The following is a 17,666-nucleotide window of genomic DNA, read 5'->3' as shown; positions in this document are numbered from 1 at the left end:
ACTAATTCAAACAAACTCTCATTCGGTATTCCACAGTTCATATTCTGAGATACCTAGTCCATATATTGAGATACCAAGTCAATATTTTGAGATATTAAGTCAATATACTGAGATACTAATTCAATATATTGAGATACTAAGTCTATATTTTAAAGTTTCTCACGACTTTGAGATTCTTTGTCAATATTCTGAGTTACTAAGTCAATATATTGAGAAACTAAGTCAATATTTTGAGATATTTAGTCAATATACTGAGATACCAAGTCAATATATTGAGAAACTAAGTCAATATTTTGAGATATTTAGTCAATATACTGAGATACCAAGTCAATATATTGAGAAACTAAGTCAATATTTTGAAATAATAAGTCAAAATATTGAGATACCAAGTCAATATATTGAGAAACTAAGTCAATATTTTGAAATATTAAGTCAAAATATTGAGATACCAAGTCAATATATTGAGAAACTAAGTCAATATTTTGAAATATTAAGTCAAAATATTGAGATACCAAGTCAATATATTGAGAAACTAAGTCAATATTTTGAAATATTAAGTTAAAATATCGAGATACTAAGTCAATATATTGAGAGAACTGACACATTTTAACTCTTTACATAACGTTTGGCTCCGTTTAGGACATACTTGAAATCACACTGACATCTGACCCCAGTTTTTGAACATGAGCTGACATTAACTCCATCCAGATATTCACTTCAACTGACATCTCCAGCTCTTATCATACACCTCAGTTGCCATTTTAACATCTTTTAGTGCTTGCACTTCAAATGACTTTTCAACTCCTATCAAGACACACTACGCCAAAGACAAATTTTCACTAAAATAAAGTTAATCAAATCTAATCCAATTAAATCAAAATTGCCACTCAAGTACACAATCCCTAGTTATATCTGATAAACACAAATATAATCCAAAAGCTCAAAAGACCTAACTCTATAAAATGTTTTAGCTGTCAGCATATGTACATTTTCAACAATATATGTAGCCTTTTCGAGTTAGAGTTCCCGTTTTGATTTTGCCAGTCATGTCACTCGATTGATAATAATCTGTGATGAATTAATGACATATTTTGTGGTGGCTGTGTCATTTTTTTGTCTAAAGTTAGAATTAGAAATGAATCAATCATCTGTCAATAGTATGGCTTTGGTTATGTGTCATGATAAATGCCATATGTAGCAAACCAGATGATGATAACTGTACTAACATTATTAGGAGGAAGGTGAAAATGATCATCTAAAAGACAACGCTTTTTGCGTGTTATTATATTAGGTTAAAGAGAGGAAGTTCAAATTCTTTAAAACACAGGAGGGCAGCTCAGGGTTTATTGGACTCTTTCTAACACGATGCCAATATGCTATATATAGACTATAAAGAAGACAGGGATGATGCAGATGACAGTGATTGTAATTATTATGGTAAGATTGGAGATAAAGGACATGGATTCAGGTCAGGGCCTGTTTCCATCAAACATTGCACAACATTTTTCCCCCCAGTATTATCTTCACTGGCACTATAATTATTATTTGTGGCTATGTCCTTTGCATTATCACATCTCTATCATGATTTTTTAGTTGCGCTGAATACCGTCCATATAGCTGCTCAGAAATGTAATTTGTCTGCTGGCACCGTCAAGTGGTATGAATGATTTACTGCAGCTCTGGTAACACTGAAAAATGAAGTTGTGTGCTGTTAGTGTGAGAAATAAATGTTTACTATATTGTTTTAATTTAAAATAATTTGGATCCACTGCAGCAAAGTGATTCTTTGTTGCCCAACAAAAGGACACTGAGTTTACTCAGGAGCTCCCATGACTTCATGCTAATTATAACTCTGAGGTTTGGCTCAGAGTGCTGCCACTGCTGTCTACTTCCCAGGAACATTACCACTTTACCAGTGCTCAGTATATCAGAAATGTAGCAAGAATTTGAAGGCCAAAGTATAAAGAGGAACTTAAAAGTGAGAGAAACACTGGATTTGTGGTTGTGAAGCTTTGTGGCTTGATATGTTTTACCTTTTGCTCTGACCCACAGTCCCTGTGAAGGCCTGCCAACCAGCTGAGCATTAAACATCAAACATTCACACAAGGTGGGCGCCCGGATAGCTCAGTTGGTAGAGCAGGCGCCTGCCAACATATATAGAGGTTTACTCCTTGATGCAGCAGGCTGGGGTTCGACTCTTACCTGCAGCCCTTTGCTGCATGTCTTCCCCCCCTCTCTACCCCTTCATATCTTCAGCTGTCCTGTCAATAAAGGCCTAAAAATGGCCAAAAAACATTCACACAAGGTGATTTCACTACAGATCTTCCCAATGCCTCTGTGTTTTATCCATTTATTTTCATTTTTCTTGTCTCTTTTTATTTTAGACCACTCAGAATTCTCCTCTTTTACATTTTCTATTGTTCTTCATATAGATTCTTTCCTCTCATCGTCTCACCTTTGCTCACATTTTTTTTAAATTTTCTCATCTTTTTGTCTAAGACCAAAGAGAAAATCTATTTTCCTGTTAGTTCTGTTTGGTTTAGAGTGTTTTTTTTACCAAAGTAGCCCAACGTCAGCCATATCAGTTGTATGCAGTGGTGGAAGAAGTATTCAGATCCTCTTCTTAAGTCAAAGTAGGCTACTAATACCACACTACAAAAATACTCTGTTACAAGTAAAAGTCCTGCATTGAAAATGTTACTTAAAAGTATGTTAGTATCATCAGGAAAATGTACTTAAAGTATTAAAAGTAAAAGTACTCAATGTAGAAAAATCCTCCCATTTTATAAACTGGAAGCGATCCAAACTGTTGTGTCAATCAACTAAGTGATTAATGTTCTAATTAATTCAGCTGGTGGGAAATCTTAATTTGTAAAGTTACTTGTAGCTAAAGTCAGATGAATGTAGTGGAGTAAAAAGTCCAATATTTCTTTCTGAAATGTAGCGGAGTAGAAGTAGAAAGTGGCGTGAAAAGAAAAGGCTAAAGTAAAGTACAAGTACCTCAAATGTGTACTTAAGTACAGTCCTTGAGTAAATGCACTTAGTTACATTCTGCCACTGGTTGTATGTTTATTAATATGGCATCGTCTCTTCACTTTCTTTCACTTTCATTCAATAACAACCATAACATTGCTGTCCTCTGCTGGTTCTTGTAAAATAGTTTTCTCTCCCTTCAATGCAAACATTACTCTTCTCAAGCAAGCCTGCAGAAGGCGCCATTGCACAGGCTTTGTCGCGTGTTCCACACTGTGCGGAACCTTATAGGATTTTGTTTCCACTCGTTTTACAGCAAAGTGACTCTTCCGTACACTTCCGGGTCGGAGTTCAAAATACACATGTGAGAAGTGAAGAAAATCGACTTCGACTGGAACCAGACTACAACAGGTTTATCTTCAGGTATTGTGACTAATAATTACAGTTGTGTACCCCCTAAACATGTAACAGATGTGTGTAGCTAGCTTATGTTTGTACAGGCAGGTAAACTGACCCGTTGTTAACGTTATACACAGTCTGTAACGCTAGCTCGCATCGCTGATGGGTTTCTCACTCGTCACGTACTTTTCTACAGTCTGTGGTTAATATACACACTGAAACAAAGACAAACTAATGTGTTCCTACATAATAACAATCTAGCTGAACTGCATAGTCCTGAAACATGGCGGTTTCATTTTTTTGTTAAGCTTAGCTAGTATAGTGAAGAGAGACACAAAACAACTGTTGGTATGTAACTTTAGCCTAGTTGATTTTTATTTTTAATCATAAATGTGGAAAACGAACAGTGTCCTACCCTGATGAAACTGTCAACAATGAACCTGAGGTACTATATTGAGATTTAAACCTTTTTGATACACAGTATATCCCTATCACATTTATAGGTGCTGCATTTCCTACATTTTGCAAATCCATCTTCAAATAAATAGGGGTTCTCCAAACACCTCCATCATTTCAGTGACCTCTCTTTACTGCAGAGGACAACCAGATGTGAAAAGTCCCAGATTTAACTTTTGAATATGATGTTTGCAGTGTTTTCCCCTAGCCAGGGGTTTAGGGGTTCTCCCAAGTTCCAATCAAAGAATATGCAATTTCACATCAGTTTGGACCACTGTTATTACCATATCTGTGTCTAAAACGTTGGAAAAGCTAGAGAAGATAGTATGCAAAAAGTATAAAGACACAACTTGCTAAAGAATTCCACTGGGGGACCAACTACTTTAAAATGTAACTGCCATTCTTTTTTATTGGTGCATTTTCTATTCTGTTCAATTTGTTCAATAAAATAATGTTGAAATAGGTTGTTTTTCCTCACATCGTGCAGCTCTATTAGGTGCTGCCCAGAACGGCTTTGCTGCTGCCTTTATAATGGTAGGGTAAACCCTGTGTTTGGAATCAGCACTCAGTCAGATTACATTTCCTGCTGAATTTCCAGACGGCCTTGTTTTTGTCATTCTGCATACGTGTTTGACGTTGCCAATATAAAGACTGCTTTGTGATAGGCGATTATATCCATGTCACCCACCCTTTGTTCATAGGTGAACTAGTGCTCTCCGTTCGTGTCTCTACAGCAGAGATCTTCAACAGGGCGTCTGGGACCCCTAGGTGGTCCTCAGTTACTGTAGGGGGGCCTCCAAATTACTAAAATGTCTTATCATGTGTCCAACATACAGTGCTCAGCATAAGTGAATACACCCATGCTAAAGTTGACTAAAAAGAGGAATAAAAAATCATCTTTTGGAAATTGATCTTAATGCCTTAATTAAAGAAATGAGGAAAAATCCAACCTTTAAGGCCACCAATTTTCTTTTGTGAATGAATAATGTATCGTAAATAAATAAATGTTCTTCCTTAAAATACAGGGGGCATAAGTCAGTACACCCCTATGTCAAATTCCCATAGAGGCAGGCAGACTTTTATTTTGAAAGGCCAGTTATTTCATGGATCCAGGATACTATGATCCTGATAAAGTTCCCTTGGCCTTTGGAATTAAAGTAACCCCCCACATCATCACATAGCCTTCACCATACCTCCACATCATCACATAGCCTTCACCATACCCCCCCATCATCACATCCCCTTCACCATACCCCCACATCATCACATCCCCTTCACCATACCCCCACATCATCACATACCCTTCACCATACCTAGAGATTGGCATGGTTTTATTTCAGTTAGTCTAATAGCTGGTTTGATTTGCATTGAGAGATGATCTTATGGAAAGTACCCCATGCCAATCTCTAGGTATGGTGAAGGGTATGTGATGATGTGGGGGTATGGTGAAGGGTTATGTGATGATGTGGGGGTATGGTGAAGGGTATGTGATGATGTGGGGCTATTTTAATTCCAAAGGCCAAGGGAACTTTATCAGGATGCGTAGTATCCTGGATCCATGAAATAACGCCAACAATATTGTAGGCCCAGTTTAATATGCAGCTTTATATATAATATGAAGTGGGGTCTCTGCTCCGTCTCTCTTTCAGTTAACCCTTGTGTTGTCTTCCTGTAGACTATGAACTTGTTCTCCTTCCAGGTAAAAATTTTGGGGGCACTTCCCCCGGCGCTCTTTTCCATGCCTTTGATGCTGTATTCTTCATTCATGGTCAATAAACCCTAATTTATATGACATCAGTCCTAATGTTTGAGTTTAAAAAAAAAAAGCAGAAATTATGAATTATTATGACTGATAGTTAAGATTCGAGAATGTTACGTAGATCACAGACTGGGTTTTGTCAAAGTTTAGTCAGGATACTGGATTGAAACCATTTATTTTTCAAATGCTATAATATTGAATAAAACACCCAAAATGTAATGGAAGTAATCATTAATTTTACCTGCGAAGAATGTTGCATGGCTTCCATACAACGTACATCCATGTATCCATGTTATTTTTTGGGCCGTTTGGTTGAAATTGTCAAATTTTCTTTTGGAAAACTGGTCCCCACAACAACACCAGGGTTAAGGGGTCCTTGGCTTAAAAACACGTCGAAGACCCCTGCTCTACAGAATAAAAATGAAGATAAACTTAAATGAAATCGTTTTTGCTTTAGTGGACAGGATGGACGGGAAAGTTAAGGAACAGAAGCGACATCAGCAGAAGCACAGCGGACCCAAGGCAGAGAGGAAGAAGCTCAAGAAGCAGGAAGGCTCCACGGAAGAGGATGGACGGAAACGCAATCCCAAGGCCTTCTCAGTTCAGTCGGCTGTACGCATGGCCAAGACTTTCCACAGGTCAGTCCCGATGGCTCTTATGTCAGCTACACCTCTGTCAGACAGATGGAGTCTTTAATCCCCTGTAGCATCCAAGATGTAATGTCAGTCCTATAGTCCTCTATGCTCACTTCCAATAAGCGACACTGATTTGACAGCATTCCATTAGTTAATTAATCTTAAGAAAGAATAACCATTAATTAAGTAAATTCCAGTGTAGTCGACTTGTAAAAATGTGAGAAATGAAACAAACTACTCTTCGTGTAGGGCTGTGCAATTAATTGAATTTTGATCGCAATTTAGATTTTGGCTCCTGACCATCACAAAAACCATGTCATCGAGAAGAAAATTATTTTGCACATTACGTTTTGTGAGTAAACTCTTTTTTTGTCTTGCGTTCTGAAAAAAAAGTTCCAACAGGAAAAGTACGACGGGTAATTTCACAGTTCAAGGTGTTTTCACTTTTTCACTGTTTAATAAATGCAACATCTTTCCAAAAGTCATTGAGTAATCGTGTTAAATAATTTCAATATTGAACAAAATAATTGATGATTTCAACCTCCCCCCCAAATAATCAATCAGCCCTACCTTTTTTATTTTACAATCTTTAACTCCCAAACCACCACAACATTTCTCTCTCGACCTCTGCCGTACTACAATAATCAAAACACAAAAAGCACATTATATGACAGTAGCAGCTCCCCTATGGCTTCTTCTTTCACAAACCGATCAAATGGCCTCCAGATTTTCTCATACACCCCTAATTTGCCTCTCAGTGTATATGTCAGTCTCTCCATGGACATATGTTGTGCCATATTCCTGATCCAAGCACCAGTTGTAGGTGCCTCTGAGAGCTGTAGTCCTTTTTGCCTGTAGTATAGCAAAATCAATGTATTTACAATATATTTTTGGGGTTTCAGATTCAAAGCAGTCCTATCTTTGTGTATATTCTTTTAGGTCCCAGGACATAAAGACCAAAAAACATCACATCCCCCATGTGGACCGGACTCCCCTGGAACCCCCTCCAATTGTGATTGTAGTAGTCGGGCCCCCCAAGGTGGGAAAAAGCACCCTGATCCGCTGCCTGATCAAAAACTTCACCCGTCAGAAGCTCGGGGACATATGTGGACCTGTAACCATCGTCTCTGGTAAGTTTGGCCACTGATTTCTTCTGAAGTACACGGGTCAGATATGGGCCACTTCCACCAAGCTCCGCTGTTAAGATATTTTAGCACAAAGTGTCCCCTATAGATTTCACAGTTTTCCACAGTTCATTAGCTTTAAATTCATGAATTCAGAAGCATTGTGTTTTTATTTATTACTTGGCCTGATGTTTTATGGCCACCTGTGCTCCGTGAGGCATTAAACCATAATGTTTTTCATCATTTTTCTGTGTCTGGTAAGTGACTTCTCGTTGTATACTTCCTGTAGGAAAGAAGCGTCGCCTCACTTTCATGGAGTGTAACAATGACATTAATACAATGATCGACCTCGCAAAAGTAGCCGACCTGGTGAGTTTTTCAATTTACATTAAAATAGTACATTTAATAAATGTATGAAACAGTTGATATCAATGAGATGCGAAGCATTCTTACATAATTAAACATGTTTCACAATTTGTGTACTTGTGATTTAGTCATCTGTACAAATTTTCTTTTTTAGTATCCAAAAGAATGACAGACTAATGTACCAGCGTGGCACGTTGTTATAAATCAACTTAATAACTTGATTTGAATAGACTCTAGAGGGCTGAATGAAGTATTAGTAACCACCAACCAACCGTTTTTTTTCCTTCCAGGTTTTGATGCTGATTGATGCCAGCTTTGGCTTTGAGATGGAGACTTTTGAGTTCCTCAACATCTGTCAGGTGCACGGCTTCCCTCGCATCATGGGTGTGCTGACTCACCTGGATTCATTCAAGAACAACAAGACCCTGAGGAAGACCAAGAAAAACCTCAAACACCGCTTCTGGACCGAGGTCTATCAGGTAGACACCACATCATCACATCTTGACCGCTGAGCACGTCCCCTTGGCTCTGTACAGAGTCGTGTTCTTTGAAACCCTAGCTGGTTTGTACTGTGACAGCATGTCGTGCGCAATTTAAAGATGTTGTGTTTGAACCTGCCAGGGGGCCAAGCTGTTCTACCTGTCGGGTATGGTGTACGGTGAATATCAGATTCAAGAAGTGAAGAACCTCGGCCGCTTCATCTCAGTCATGAAGTTTCGTCCTCTGGTGTGGCAGACCTCCCACCCTTATGTGCTGGTTGACCGGTGAGTGAACCCGACGGCATACTGCTGACTCGCGTCATCCAAATGATCCTCTACAGTAGGCATGGGCCGCTATGAGATTCTTTTTTCTTTTCTTTTTTATTAAGTTTTGCCATAGGTGTTATACAAATAATTATAAAAACCCACAAACCTTACATGTCATTTAGCTGACACTTTTATCGAAAGTGACTTACAATTGCTATATATATATATATCAGAGGTCGCACACCTCTGGACTATGGCTTAAGTGTCTTGCTCAGGGACACATTGGTTGGCATTTCACAGTGGGAATCGAACCCAGGTCTCCGACACCAAAGGCATGTGTCATATCCACTGCGCCATCACCACCCCTTACTTACATAACCCAAATGAGTGTAAGAGACATGTACCATACAGTATACAAAGACTATTTGACATACATAAACACAGCTTGTGAACACAAAGAACATAAAACGTATAAAGACAGTATGTGACTAAACGCTACAGGGGACAGTTTACAACGGGGGTGGGGGAGGTGCGTGTGTGTGCATGAATAGGTGCGTCCGTGTGTGTAAGTGTGCGTATGATGAGTGTTTTTGTGATTATAGTATGAAGTGTTGGGAGTCGTGGTACTGTGTTATAGATATGAGAGCGAGTGGGTATGAAGCTTTGAGTATGTTGGATTAGGTATAAGGTTCTGACGGTATGATAACCTTCAGCAAAGAAAATGCAGTTACAGCTTTAAAATGTATTATTTTGAAATGTCTGGGTAAAAAAAACAACTACTTTCCCCCCCATTGAACACAATGTATTTTATTTTGAAACACACTGCACACTGGCAGGGAGAGGGATTTCTAAACTGCACTTTCTGTCCTTGAAGACTAATACTGCCGGAACAGTATCACGGAAAATGTTATTGGTTTTGAAACCGTGACTTTTTTAAACACGGTATACCTTCAAACCGGTAACCGGCCCATGCCTGCTCTACAGTAGTTTGCCCCATTTGTTTGCCGATTTACAGTATTTGCTCTGTGAACTGTAGATGGGATGATTTTTCATTTCTACAGGTAATGTCATTGAGACACAGGGTTTGACATAGGGCTGCAACTAACGATTATTTTAATAATCGATTAATCTGTCGATTATTTTTTCGATGAATCGGATAAAAAAACAAAAGCATTAATTTACTTCAACTCAATACATACTTACATACATACTTGTTGTTTTAGTTAATAGTTGTGTAAAGGTAAGTAACCCAAAGAGCAGATACAGACAACACACACACACACACACACACACACACACGTTCACTTGAAGCTTATTCATTAAACTATTACCATCATTGTAGTAAGTGCAAGTTAAGTTCATTTGTACACCACATTTAAACACAGCTTAAGATGACCAAGTACTATAAAAGAACTTTAAAATGAAATTAAAAAGTACAACACACAAATATATTTGTCAACAATAACTGATATGGGACAAAGCACAGAATATATACATGACAATAGATTGAAAAAGTAATGGGCCAAAAAAGGCGAGTGAATAAAAACGTGCCTTTAGTCCTGCTTTACTACTGTTATTAACGAGCTAACGCTAGCTTGTCATGCTAGTCAAGCTGGATAAGGAGTAAACAGCAGCACCAGAAGAGCTACTGGAGGGACGTTACGTTCCTCACTTCCAACGGAACAAAAGTAGGATTCTGCAGTGACTTTACCCTGCTGTTGAACTCCCGTCCTCCTCATCAAGGACTCCAACATGTTTACGTTTTAGGTGCTGAATCATCACCGTGGTGCGCCCGTGCCGCGCCATGTCGCTTGTGCTTATCTTGCAATTAACACGTTTTCGATTTATTTAGTGTGAAATGCTCCCACACCTTGGATGACTTAGGTCGAACTGATGTCTCTGCCTCCGCCGTGTGTTTCAGAACAGCGTTACGGGTCTCTCCGGTCTCTCTCCGTATTTCAACCCGGTCTCACGGTAGTTCGTGTAAATGTCACGTTATTTTTAATCTATTGATACGTGTTCACGGGGACGTTTTTCTCGTGGTGGCCAGCACGAAATACCCTACAGGGAAAGGACGCCTCACACGCTGGGAGACGGCCGAAAAGGACGCCTCATATGCTGGGAGGCGGCCGCTGGGGACGCGACTACGGGGCTGGGCTGCATATTTCCTCTACCCCCCTCTGCTCTTTTTTCTTTTCTTTCGCGCTGCTCCGCTCTGCGCTCAACTCAATTAATTTTTTTTATCTCAGTGACTGAGATGGTATATTGATACAACGAATCGATAATGAAATTCGTTGCCAACTTTTTTTAATAATCAAATTTTATCGATTCGTTGTTGCAGCCCTAGTTTGACACAATACACAGCATCAGTTACAGACAAACAGATTACAATAGTATACACAATATTTACTACACAGTACAATATGTAAACCAAAGTGCCAAGTAGACTTAAAACACTTAAGTAATTAAAATAAGAACAAGATTCCAAAGGTGTTTTCTTCCTCAAAATGAGTTTGAAATCCCCTAGTGGTGATGATGTCAAGATGTAAAGTGAAAGAGAACAGTGATCAACTAACTCCTGATGCAGTTGCAGCATGTTTTTTTTTTACATATCATTTTCACATTTTTGTCTATACTAAGCCACGATTTGAGCAGTTCATGTACAGCTTTCATGCTTTTACTTTGTACTCACTCGATCATTGTTTTCTCAATTCTTCTTTCTGCATTCAAACAGCATGGAGGACTTAACTGACCCTGAGCGAGTGAGGACAGACCCCAAGTGTGACCGGACAGTGTCACTCTACGGCTACCTGCGAGGGACACATTTGAAAAACAAAGGCCAGGTCCATATCCCAGGTACATTAGCAAACTGCTATAACCTACACAGACCTTTTGTACTGCACGTCATGCTGTCTAAAGCAGAAATGCTCCCAAATAGCACTAGAGAAATTGTCCTGGAAACGGTAAAAATAACATGTTGTGGGCGGTTGCTCTCTAGAGTTGTTCACGATACCAGTATTCAAAATACCTCCGATACGGCCTTACGTTTTGGTATCAGCGAGTACGCCAGTCTACGCACCTATCTGATACCATGTTATGTAGTCCGACATTTTTTTAACTTTTAAAGTAGTTTATTTATGTTATTTTTCTGTTATGGAAGTCGTATGGCATTCATTCTCTGTATGTTTTACAAAGGGTTATCCTGAGCCAGCTCATACATCAATTATAGCAATCACATTCATACAGGGATAGTAGGATACAGCTGTTAAAAAATATATTATTATTATTTATATATATATATATATATATATATATATATATATATATATATATATATTATATAAACGCACAGGTATCTGATTGGTACTCGGTATCGGCCAATATGCAAGTTTAAGTATCGGAATCTGTATCGGAAAGGGAAAAATAGTATTGAATCATCTCTGTTGGTCTCTGCAGGTGTGGGAGACTTTCAGGTGGCGGACGTGAACTTCCTGCCAGACCCGTGCGCCCTGCCAGAGGCTCAGAAGAAGCGAGCGCTGAATGAGAAGGAACGTCTGCTCTATGCACCCATGGCTGGCGTCGGGGGGGTCGTGTACGACAAAGATGCGGTGTATATTGACCTTCCGGCAAGCCACGTCAATCAACAGCAGGTGTGTGTGCTTGGCATGGGAGTGTGTGTTCTGCATCTGAATGATCTGAGTTTTTAAAAGGACTTCTTCTTCTTTCAGGTTGGCTTCAAATTTGAGCATTTAAAACACGCAGTATATAAAATATATCAGTTTTTTTTATCGTCTTCGCAATATCAACTAGTACATTACACACATCGCAGAAGGCTGCAACATATTGCCAATGACATTGAGAGATTTTTTGTGTTAGTTGAAAGAAATATCAGCCAAAAACTGCACTTTAAAATGTACCCGTCGTTCTTAATTGAAGTGGTGCCCTTTATATTCAGTACAATGTTACATTTGTTCAATAGAAGAATGTTGGAATTGTTTTCCTTTTATTTGTTTTTCAATTCAACAAGCAGTTTGTTGTATTTTAGCAGAATACTGAAAGCAGCAGAAGTCAAGTCAACTTTATTGTCAGTTCTGCAATATGTGCCAGACATACAGAGCAATTGAAAATACGTTTCTCTGCGACCCACGGTGCAATGAGTCCAATTCTGTTTATTTATGGCATTAATATTGTTATCAACAATCACATTTTCCTCGTATGGTGCAGCCCTATTTACAAGTGTATTGTATTTCCCCGGTACAGGAGGAGGTGCGGCCCACCACAGAGCTGGTCCAGTCTCTCATTGACACGCATGCCACCCTGGATGCCAAGATGGCTGCTAGTAAGGTGTCTCTGTTCAGCGGTTCGGCCACCCTGGATTCCACAGATGTCGGCGAGCAGAGCGGGTGAGACGCATCACACATTTTTAGCCCTAACCTTTTTTTTAAGATATTTTTTGGGGCATTTTAGGCCTTTATTTGTATAGACAGCTGAAGACATGAAAGGGAAGAGAGAGAGGAATGACATGCAGCAAAGGGCCGCAGGTCAGAGTCGAACCTGCGGCGTATATGGGCGCCTGCTCTACCAGGTGAGCTGCCCAGGCGCCCTCTCTCTCTTCACTTCTCTCTGACAGATGTCAGGGACATTGGAGACACAAAATATGCTCACTTTGCACATAAGGAATAGACATTAGGGCCTCATCGATACATGGCTGGTATTACAGGGTTTTTTCTGCATAGAGGCATTTTTGGCGGCCCCCAAAGAGGTTTTAGCCAGCCCCAAAGGAAAATCACCAGCACCAAGATGATAAGAATTGAAAATAAAAATAGCAATTCAAATCCTCTCCAACTGTGTTGAAGAGCAATTTACCAAACGTTGAACAAGCAGAACATAAACTTGAATATGAGAGCTAATCTCAGTTTTATCGTCCAGCTGTACCGGACTCTCTGTGATTTATTTAAATATTCATATTATTTTTTTAACCAGTTTTGTTAATTGGGGTTTTATTTACTCAAGCATAATATACTTTATTTATCAAATTGTCAGAACAGGAAAATACATAGATTTCTGTCAAATAAGATAACGCAGACTCATTACTCATTTACTGTACGCGGACCATCATGCTTACTGCCGTGTGTAGCTTATTGTTACGTGTTTATGTTTAACACATCCATCAATATGTCATTGCAAGACTTTTAAAACTCTCAATTATTGCAAATTAACCATCAAAATCCACTATTGATTCAATATTGTCTCTTTCATTCCATTTTGAGACAATGTAAGTTTAAAAAAATCTTGGATTCCAAAAGTTAATTGTGGATTCAGCATGGTAGGAACTATTAAATTGTTCAATTATTGTCTCTATCGCAAGAAGCTATATACACAACCACAGTTAGCAGGTTAAAACGATTGAAGATGATTACGATTTTGTCAATTTTCACATTCAGATGTGATTTGTTGGAACACACCATTGGCAAAAGAATAGTACTTAACATCTGGAATGTTCTGCGACTGCACTCAATTTATTGCAGCCTTGTTTTTGACAGAAAATATTAACTTTTATTGTTTTGTGTGTGTATGTGTGTGTTAGAGAGGAGGGTCCTCGGGAAGAGTGTGTCTGGGACCCCAACGCCCAGAGGAAGAGGAGGAAGGTGGTCTTCACTGATAAAGAGGAGGAGGATGTCAGCGGCTCCAGTGATGATGATGAGGAGGATGATGATAAGGATGGCGACATTGACAGTGAAGACGGTGACCAGGAGGAGCAGGAAGAGGATGAGGACGAGGATAACCTGTCCACATTTCTCAAAGACGCAAGAGCCGAATCTGACGAGACAGAAAAGACTGTAACAGACGCTCCGCCAGCGAAGAAGCAGAAAGTAGAGGGGGGGAAGAAAAGGGGCGAAGAGAGCGCTGAGGTGCCGGCGTTTGCTGACAGTGAAGACGATTTGGAGATGAGCGAGGAGGAGAGTGAAGAAGAGGGGGAGAACGTGAGAGCAGGAGACTCTGGACACTGTTCTGAAGAGGACGAGGAAGAGAGTGGTGATGATGATGAAGAGGAGGAAGATGATAAAGAAGAGTCTGAAGATGAATCGATGGAGGAGGATGATGCAGCTGGCGCTACAATGAAGAAACAGACAGCGAGTGAGAGTGAGGAGGAGGAGGAGCAGGGTAAATACTGTTTTTAGTTTCATTTACTTTACTCATTTTAGTGAAACCACTCGCACATCCAAAAATTCTTCTGTGCAGGTGCGTTGGAAGATAACATCAACTTAGAAACGAAGGAACACATCCTGCACTCTGCTCTTGCTAAAGCATCACCTTTTTATTTCCAAAAAAACTTTTCGGTTCCCCTGCACCTTCATCAAGAGTCAAGATCCGGAGGGACCGAAACGTTGATGCTATAGCAAGAGCAGAGTGCGGGATGTGTTCCTTTGTTTCCAAGTGTTCGTTTTTACAAGAGGTTGCGCTAATCCTACTTTTCATGATCCAATACCAGTGATCACTTTAAGGACTTCTCGCCCATGTTTGTTTAAATTTAGGTATAAAGTTTATGGAGCACTACTTATTTTTTATTTATTTTTTATTCTTTTTGGGGCTTTTTGGCCATTATTTGATAGAATCGCTGAAGACAGGAAAAGGGGTAGAGAGACATGCAGCAAAGGGCCGCGGGTCAGACTCGAACCAGGTTCGCTGCATGTAAGGACTGAGCTTCAGTATATGGGGTGCATGCTCAAACAGGTGAGCTACCAGGGCGCCCCTATGGAGCACTACTTGGCAAACTACATCTGCTGGAAGGACAGCTCCAGGACAGCTGATGTTTCTTATGGTGACAATGTTTCTTCAGTTCAGCTCTGTTGTTCAGCTCTCTTTTTACACTCTTACTACACAAATTTTGCTGCCAGATATTGCGGTTATGATTCGATTGGCGACTATTATTTATTTTTTTAAGTTTAGTTAAAGTTAAATATTCACTGTGTAACAGATAAAACATATCATGGAACATTATAACATGAGACACCATCATAAACTGCTCTATATTCTTATGCAGTGATGAAAACATAGATATGAATTGTCAGCAGTAAGTGTTTTTCTTTTATATAATAATAAGCATGGAACATTGAACAGTCAAACACAGAACATTTATCACAAAGGCCTATATTAATAATAATAATAATAATAATAATAAAAAGCAATTCCAATAAAAAACTATCTGTACTTTCCTGTAAACTGACAGTTCTAATAGGCCTCAGTTCAATAGCAGCATCTACATATTGCACCTTCTATGATAATGTTAATAAAGTAATACAAAAATAAATGAAAAATCCATTGAAAATAGGACATTTCTGTAAACAATCTGTGATAATTAACATTATTCCAGCATTTATATATTATAATATTGCACAGTCGATTTAATAGCGCATTTAGCGATCAGCTATTTTGATTTTTGAAAATCAAATCAATTTTTGAAATCATCTTCAACGGTGATCACCGAGTTGTATGGCAATAAAGTATTGAATCTCGAATCTTGTTACTGTAATTTCTTGGTGTACTTCAGCGTGTGGTTTATTTCGCTCCACGTGTCAGCTCAGACAATACAGAAAGCTGGTCGGAGTTCTTTCAAGATTCACGTATAGTCGTGGGACAAGGAATGTAAAGCCTTCAGTCGAGTCTGAAGGTAGAAGGGGGAAACTTTGCTGATGATATTGAAGTAGCATCTTGAGGTTCAGTTGTTCTCATCATTCTGCGCTTGAGTTCATTCTCCTGTTTCCGTCCACAGGGGGTCTGAGATGGAAGGAGGGTCTGCAGCAGAAAGCATCAGAAGCGTTCCTACGGCAACAAAAAGCTGCCCCCAATCTGAGAAAACTGGTTTATGGTTCAGGTAACCCAAGGCTCTGGTTGCATGTCCACATGCATATATATTTCTATTGAATTCTGTATTTTTAAGAATATGCCATTATATCTGTGATAAGTTTCTATCTTCTATCAGCCCGGGCAATTTACCGTCCTAGCTCTTATTAATATTGGCACATACTGTATGTCAGCAGATAATATATACTTAGGTCATTGAGAAACAGTAACATCATTTAACCACAGAGAGCACAGACAGGTTTATTTTTACACTGTAAAATGCCCAGATCATTTCATATCTTGGTATCATCCATTTCTACACAGTACACCTAAGTGATCACTATGTTCTAAATAATTCATATTTTTCCAAAATATAGGTATTTACTGTCTGTTTGTTGCTAGTATGACTAGCTGTCTCTCACTGTCTGTCGTTCGTGACCAACACAAGCAAAAACACCTACAATACAAGTTACACATTTTGGTAGTTGGTAAATAATGTCAGTAAGTGCTGTAAATATATATTTCTAAACCACAGGATAATATACATATAAACTTAGCACCAAAAGTAAGGACATTTGTGTTTGGTAGATTATTTCTCTGTGGTAACAATGCTTTTTGGCTATGAATCTTATACCATTGGAAAGCCTGTTTAGTTCCCTTCAAATGGTGGCCCATTTGTAAGGAACATGCATTTGTGGGATGAGGAGCAGCGCTGAGTATATGGGTTGCGCCCATGAAAAATTTGCCAACTCTTCTCTGCCATTGACTCGTTTGGTGGATTGGACGATTGAAGTTTGAAGAAACAAGACATATTGGCAATTGAACAATTTATTCATTTCATAAACAGGAGCCTCAGTAGCGTGTGGAAGAACCATACACAGCCACAACAGCCTGGCACCTCCTCCTCATGTTGGTCACCAGTCTGGTCACACACTGCTGTGGGATGGCATCCCATTCTTCAACCAGCATTTGTCGCAAGTCAGCCAATGTGGTTGTGTTGGTCACTCTGGCACGAACAGCACGTCCAAGCTGATCCCACAAGTGTTGAATGGGGTTGAGGTCAGGACTGCTGGTTGAAGAATGGGATGCCATCCCACAGCAGTGTGTGACCAGGCTGGTGACCAGCATGATAAATTGTTCAATTGCCAATATGTCTAGTTTCTTCAATCATCCAATCCACCAAACATCAAATGAGTCAATGGAAGAATAAGCTGTTTGGCATTGGCAGAGAAGATTTGGCAAATTTTTCATGGGCACAACCCACATACTCAGGGCTGCTGCTCATCCCACAAATGCATGTTCCTTATAAAAAGCATTGTTACCATAGAGAAATATTCTACCAAACACAAATTTCCTTACTTTT

General features: G+C 39.3%; 1 protein-coding gene across 4 annotated transcripts in view; it reads left to right on the top strand.

Annotated features, from left to right (window-relative positions):
- The first annotated feature begins 3,305 nt into the window (after nt 1-3,305).
- The window catches only part of bms1 (BMS1 ribosome biogenesis factor), a 29,289-nt gene continuing 14,928 nt past the window's right edge, over nt 3,306-17,666 (top strand). For all 4 annotated transcript variants that reach the window (XM_078279273.1, XM_078279272.1, XM_078279271.1 and 1 more), the window contains exons 1-11: nt 3,306-3,396; nt 6,045-6,225; nt 7,162-7,352; nt 7,636-7,715; nt 8,003-8,191; nt 8,334-8,476; nt 11,193-11,314; nt 11,915-12,108; nt 12,719-12,861; nt 14,046-14,623; nt 16,233-16,334. In XM_078279273.1, coding sequence (XP_078135399.1) covers nt 6,053-6,225; nt 7,162-7,352; nt 7,636-7,715; nt 8,003-8,191; nt 8,334-8,476; nt 11,193-11,314; nt 11,915-12,108; nt 12,719-12,861; nt 14,046-14,623; nt 16,233-16,334 — 1,915 coding nt within the window. In that variant the 5' untranslated portion in view covers nt 3,306-3,396; nt 6,045-6,052. The remainder of the gene's footprint in view (nt 3,397-6,044; nt 6,226-7,161; nt 7,353-7,635; nt 7,716-8,002; nt 8,192-8,333; nt 8,477-11,192; nt 11,315-11,914; nt 12,109-12,718; nt 12,862-14,045; nt 14,624-16,232; nt 16,335-17,666) is intronic.

Source organism: Sander vitreus, chromosome 21 (assembly GCF_031162955.1).
Source record: "Sander vitreus isolate 19-12246 chromosome 21, sanVit1, whole genome shotgun sequence".
Lineage (NCBI taxonomy): Eukaryota > Metazoa > Chordata > Actinopteri > Perciformes > Percidae > Sander > Sander vitreus.
This window is presented reverse-complemented; position numbering and strand designations above follow the sequence as displayed.